Below are 7,195 nucleotides of genomic sequence, written 5' to 3'. Positions count from 1 at the left end.
TTTCTCTTCCTCATAACTATAGACACAGGGACTTGTGGGGTTCTCCCATATATCTTTGATTTCAATTAACCCTTAAGTGACAGAAGTCTTTCATATAATAGAGAACTTATGTACTGCTGTGTCTATACCATTCATAAATTTACAAAAAAATTATACGAAAAGACTAAGGTGGGATAAAATCAAACATTAATACTTTCATCAGTGCCCTCATGATCAGTGCACATGTCCCCTCTGAGGAATGCTGATTACCGGCTCTCCTCTGTCATCGTGACAGCTTGTGAGGGGAGAAATGCCGATAACCAGCATTTCCATATTTGCATGCGATCAGCTGTGATTGGACACAGCTGATCACATGACCGAGCCGATGTCGTTGGCTCTTTCCATTGATTGGTGATCCGCTGTGTCCGAGGGACATAGCACACCACCGATCGCCGCACTGCGTGCCCCCGGAGCCACGCATGTGCGGTTAGATTGGGAGGACGTCATATGATGTCCTCCCAGAACAAGAGAACCGCCTTGCGCCCGTCATTACCTTATATGGTTGGTGGGAGGCGGTTAAAGATCTCTAACATAATTTGATAAACTAGCTGTAAACCCAACCACTAAAATCTCCTCTATGCGTTAACATGATAATATCACCTGGAAAGCCTATTTTTATTTTAATCATTACTTTTCATGAAAATAACATCTAGCGGTGCTGATATAAAGATCCTTGTTTGGGCACATTGCATAACGGGGTGACAATGCTCTGCTTCTGTCTCCCACAATCGCCTTCCTGGAAATCACATGTAAGTCACATGCTTATCCAAACAAAACTAGAAGCTGCTATGCTGAAGTAAATTATAAAGGCATTTCCACTGTTGTCACTGTCTAAAGCAGACCTGCCATGAAAATGTCCTATTATTAGACCCCGCCCCCAGCTATCCCAGGAATCAGTGATGTTACCTGATGATACCCACACAACAGTACTCTTACCTCCTGGGAGGATCAGAAGCCGGGTCAAGGTAAATATTTTACCTAAAACAGTTTTATTTGACAAATCACCTTTGTGGGTGATTTGACTTTGGGGGGGGGGGACTCTAAATAGGGTAGATCTTTCATTTTCATGAAAGGTCTTCTTAAAAAAAGAAAAGGCCCCTGAGAACACAATTGCAACCAACAACAATAAGACAATATACCCTGTTATAACTTTAGTGCATGTGAACAGGGACAGGTTGTAAAGAGGATGCATAGAAATCAGGGGCAGACTGAAAACTCATGGGGCCCCCGTGCAAAAGGGGATCATGGGGCCCCTGTGTCCTTACCCAAACTCAAAAAAGCCTATGAAAAAGGTACCAGGGGCATCTCATGGGGCCCCTACTGACCCTGGGCCCTCGGGCAGTGACCGAGTTTCCAAATGGTTAGTCCGCCCCTGATTGAAATGTAAGAATGAAAAAAGGTAAAACCCTATGGAAAAAAATTCCCTATTGGGAAACTCCAACGGATAAGCCAGGATAACGGCTGCTTTCCCCTGATTGCCAACAAGGTTTGTATGTACAATGTGAATCTAATCCAAAGAAAAAAAAAAAGAATCAGAGGAAGTGGTTCCCTAGCGTGAAACCTTTCTTTATTCTGAGCAAACATAAAAGAATCCAATGCACTCAGATTTTTTCAATCTACACACGTCTGTCACAAGTGCTGGCACTCTTTGTCATCCTGATCCCTCCATTCCTGATTGGACAGCTGCATCAACTCCAAGATTAAAAACAAATTCTCTGAGCCAGAATATGCCCACAGGAGAGGACAAGGAGGATGAGCAGGAGAGGACAAGGAGGATGAGCAGGAGAGGACAAGGAGGATGAGCAGGAGAGGACAAGGAGGATGAGCAGGAGAGGACAAGGAGGATGAGCAGGAGCCACTGATGTACTGTCAGAAGCCAGAACTGTCAGATTACCGGTTCCTGTGGGATGAGGAACGATGTTTCTCGCAGATTGGCACGGCACGGGCAGGCTGAGGGAATGTGAGCCCCAAGCCCTTCTTTACCAGACCTGCCAGTGCCTACAAACCTTACACCAATCACAGCTCCCTATCAGTGACTGTCCCTATGTGTTCCCTATCACAGCTAAATCACATTCTCATACATGGTGGAAATGTTGTTTTATAGTGAGGGGGCTGGCCTATCTGAAATCCCTGTTACTGGTTCTTCTAAATCAAGCGACCTATGTTCAAAGACAAGGCAGTCTTTTCTGGTGACAATGAATTGGGTTTGGCGAATTCTCATAGAAATATTTCAGGTCCTTGAATGTCGACAATGCAGAATTTGATGCAAGTCCATGGTGGTGGAAAACCCAAACCTCATCCCTGCTAGTGAGTGTTACGACACTAGTTTTCTCAAAGAACTATTCATTTCTTTGTTTCGTAGACTGTATATGAGAGGGTTCAACACGGGGACCACTGTGGAGTAGAACAAGGTTAAGATCTGTTCAAGTATGGCATAGCGGTCTGATGGCGGTATCATGTATACAGATACACAAGATCCATAGTAGATGGCCATAACAATGAGGTGGGATGAACAGGTGGAGAAGGCTTTTCTTTGGCCATCCTTACATTTAATGTGTTGTATGACCCTGATAATCTGCACATAGGACATCAAGTTGCACATAACTGGACAGATCCAAAATACTAAGCACTCTGCATAGAAGATGATATAAAACACGTCAGTACCACCGCAGGCAATGTTGATGAGAGCTTTAGCATCACAGAAGAACTGGTGAATGGTAACAGAAGAACAGAAAATCATTTTTAAGATTGAACTTGTAAACAAAGATGAATTTATATTCCCACCAATCCAGGTGACTAATATAAGTAATATGCAGATTTTCTTATTAAGTATCTGATGATAGTGTAAAGGGTGACAAATTGCAACATATCGGTCATATCCCATTATAAACAGAATGATGTCCTCAGCACTGGCCGCTGTAAACATAAAATATATTTGGATAAAGCATTGTGTAAATGGCATTGTATTATTTCCAGATAGTAAGATGTAGAGGAGTTTTGGAATGGTGACAGTTGTAGAACACATATCAACCACAGACAAGTTGCAGAGAAATAAATACATCGGGGTGTGCAAATGGAGGCCCAAACATATCACTGCGATGATAACTATGTTCATCAGCATTCCAATTATATAGATGAAGAAAAAGCAGACAATGCTAACGATGAACAATTCGTGGTCAGTTTTCATGAAAAATGGTAAAATGTGCACATCTAGAGGAGATGTTGTGTTTTCCATAGGATGTGGGTACATTTCTACACAAAGACAAAATATTATATATATATATACCAAACATTACAACAATTTCCTAATACCTGTGTAAGTGAAATGGGATTACTTTTTTAATGTCATGGTTTTCTTATTGGTAAACATGAATGTCATATATAACTAAAATGCAATACAAAGTGAAGAAACATTCTTTCTTTATCCAGAAATTATCTAAATGTAAAACAAAGGTGTAATTAAAAAAAAAAAAAGAATCTCTGTTCCTTGATATGTTTTTATACACAGAAGTATAATCACAAATCCTGGTCTTTCAACAGCCCCTCCCACATGGAAGAAAAATATATTTGAAATAAATTTAAAAATATTCTTCCCAAATATACTGCCATATATTTGAAATGCTACAATTTTGGCCATATTTAATATATTTCAAAATATATTTCAATAAATATATATATATATACTGCATGTTGAAATGCATTTTTATTACAAAATATATGAAAAAATATTTTTAAAAATACATTCCGAATATACTGTATGTCTTTAAAAATACAAATCTACATTTTTGGAATGCATTTACAAATATATGTAAAAATATATGTTAAAATTACTTTTTTATATGTTAAAAAAATCTAAAGAATATATTTTAAAAATATATATTTAACATTTTTTTTTTAAAATATATTCTTCATATGTTGCTTAACATATAAAAAAGTCATTTTAACATATAGTTTTTTAAAAGACATACAGTATATTTGAAATGCATTTTTAGAAATATTTTTCATATATTTTGTAATAAAAACTAATTTCAACATGCAGTATATATATTTATTAAAATATATTTTGAAATATATTGAATATGACCAAAATTGCAGCATTTCAAATATATGGCAATTTATTTGGGAATAATATTTTTAAAATATATTTAAAATATATTTTTCTTCCCTATGGGCTGGGACCCCCTTAAAGGGAACCTACTTTATACTGAGAAACATAAAGTATTAATGCTGATTGCCTGGCGGTCTCTGACTTGCTTCATGAGATATTGAACCCGGAATAATCATGCAGCTTAGAAAGTCAGAACTCCTGACCAACATACCGACTGGACATTGGAAAAGCATAACAGCCAGGCAGCTAGTATTTTCAAAAAGGCGGTCAGCGATGGAAGCCTAGGTATTTGTCCCTATATAGGTTTTTTCGGTGCTGCTGAGAGATCACACTATGGGGTTGATTTACTAAAGGCAAATAAACAGAGCACTTTGCAAACTTCAGTTCCATTCTGCAAGAGCAGTTGTTCCAGAGCTTACTGAATGGGCAGACGCTATACTGACCTCCATCATCCAATCATGTGCAAGCAAAAGTGTTGTTTTTAATTTCCCTTGCATGTGATTGGGTATTTTCTTTGCAAGGTGAAGCTTTACCTCATTTACTGAGCTCTGGAGAACCTGCAATTGCAAAGTGCACAGTCTATTTGCCTTAAGTAAGTCACCCTTATTGGTTGCCAGTTGGATCATGTAAATCACACTAAAGTCAATGCATTGTTAATGAAATGATTGTCAGCATGTAGTAATATCTCCTCGCAGTAAGAAGATGAACCTAACAATGAATTTTAGGTCTGAAATATACAGTTGATGGTGTAATGTTCGGTCTGTTTCATAACTGCAAAAAATGACTTGTGGATCCCGCCAGAAATCCATCGAACTCCTAAATTCATGTAGTGAGCTGACAATGCTGCACTGAAATCTCAAACATTGTTATCAGCCCTGCCTGAGTTCATTCTGTTGACTACAGAACACCGCCCCTCCATAGACACCGTGCTGTGGGACAGCGTTGTCACCCTTGGACAGGAAGCCTGTTATTGACAGGATCACCAGGTAAAAAAAAAAAAAAGAAAACTAAGGCTCCCTGCACACTGGTTGTTTTATTAATGCTGGCAGTCATGTTAAAAATGCATTTTTCCATGTTTTTGCATTAGCATTTAGCCGCATTTTTCCACATTTGCATTTTTAAGCATTTTTTACACCAAAAAAAATTTTGCTCCAAAAATGTCCAATAACGCTGGTTTGCCGCGTTTTACTGCTAAAAAACTCCTCTAGAAACTCACTAGTTCTGGGTTTTCCAGCCAAAAAATGCTGATTAAAGCCTATGTGTGCATGGACACTAATGCAGAGACCACACAAGGACTGGTGAGCTGCAATAAATTATATTGTTGTTCCGGGGTTTAGATACACTTTAAATTGCCCATAAAGCACTGAGCTAAATATTGAACAACATGCAGAGTACAGAGTAAGAGAAAAGTATTTTACAAAAAATAAAATGGAGAATTTTTTTTTTAAATATTCTTGACATGAATATTCTTTAAATTACATGAAGTAATGTATGCAGTGCTAAGCAATAAAAAAAATGTATAAAAAACATGAAAACACTTAATTCAACTTTCATAAGATTACATAACGACCTTCCTCTTCCTCCTCCTCCCTGCATTGCTGCCTTGAACATAAAATAATGTTTTATCATATGACTAGATCAATCGTTATCATCTACCTGATTAGTATATTTGGTATTGTTCTGTTCCATACACATTTTTGATCCGGCACTTTTTCATTGCTATTGTTTGTACTATGTCTGATGTTAAAGCAGTAAAATATTGAACAAGAAAAAAAAAAAAAAATAAAATAATGTCACACCCGTAACCAATAAATGCAAACTCACTGCAGCTATGCAAGAAAACCTAAATACATACCTATTATTCATGGTGTGGTTGAAAAAAAACACATATACATAAAATATTAAACAACATGCACAATACATATTTAAAGAAAAAAGTAGCAGAACATTTTTTTTGCATTCTTTATATAAATTGACAATTCAGTATAAAAAAGAAGTTGCAAACATTTTGAGCTTTAATAGCTTATACATCAAACCTCTAAAACCCCCTTATGTTATTTATTTATTCTGTTCCATACCCATTTTTTATCCAGGACTTTTTCATTGCTATTGTTTGTACTATGTCTGATGTTAAAGCAGTAAAATATTGAACAAGAAAGAAAAAATAAATAAATAAATAAAATAATGTCACACCCATAACCAATATATGCAAACTCACTTCAGCTATGCAAGAAAACCTAAATACATACCTATTATTCATGGTGTGGTTGAAAAAAAACCCCACAAATATGCAAAATATTAAACAACATGAACAATACATATTTTAAAAAAAATGTAGCAGAACATTTTTTTTTGCATTTTTTAATTAAATTGACAATTCAATATAAAAAGAAGTTGCAAAGATTTTGAGCTTTAATAGCTTATAAATTAAACCTCTACAACCCACTTATGTTATTTATTTATTCTGTTCCATACCCATTTTTGATCCGGCACTTTTTCATTGCTATTGTTTGTGCTATGTCTGATGTTAAAGCAGTAAAATATTGAACAAGAAAATAATAATAATAAAATAAAAAAAATAATAAAATAATGTCACACCCATAACCAATAAAAGCAAAATCACTGCAGCTATGCAAGAAAACCTAAATACATACCTATCATTCATGGTGTGGTTGAAAAAAACCCCACATATACATAAAATATTAAACAACATGAACAATACATATTTAAAAAAAATGTAGTAGAACATTTTTTTTGCATTCTTTATTTAAATTGACAATTCAATATAAAAAAGAAGTTGCAAACATTTTGAGCTTTAATAGCTTATAAATTAAACCTCTAAAACCCCCCTTATGTTATTTATTTATTCTGTTCCATACCCATTTTTGATCCTGCACTTTTTCATTGCTACTGTTTGTACTACGTCTGATGTTAAAGCAGTAAAATATTGAACAAGAAAAAAAAAATAATTAAAAAAATAAATAAAATAATGTCACACCCATAACCAATAAATGTAAACTCACTGCAGCTATGCAAGAAAACCTAAAT

At 35.7% G+C, this 7,195-nt stretch overlaps 1 protein-coding gene across 1 annotated transcript; it reads right to left on the bottom strand.

The window, feature by feature from the left end:
* Positions 1-1,860: 1,860 nt before the first annotated feature.
* On the bottom strand, positions 1,861-3,274 carry LOC149441942 (olfactory receptor 1-like). Its single transcript, XM_089656715.1, has one exon. It carries the CDS (start codon positions 3,272-3,274, stop codon positions 2,354-2,356), a length of 921 nt encoding a protein of 306 aa, XP_089512841.1. The 3' UTR covers positions 1,861-2,353.
* Between the last annotated feature and the right edge of the window lie 3,921 nt (positions 3,275-7,195).

The sequence above is a fragment of the Staurois parvus genome, unplaced genomic scaffold (genome assembly GCF_062004578.1).
Source record: "Staurois parvus isolate SC_StPar_1 unplaced genomic scaffold, SC_StPar_1.0 ptg000931l, whole genome shotgun sequence".
Lineage (NCBI taxonomy): Eukaryota > Metazoa > Chordata > Amphibia > Anura > Ranidae > Staurois > Staurois parvus.
Note: the sequence above shows the minus strand (reverse complement) of the source record. Positions and strands in the feature narration are given on the sequence as shown.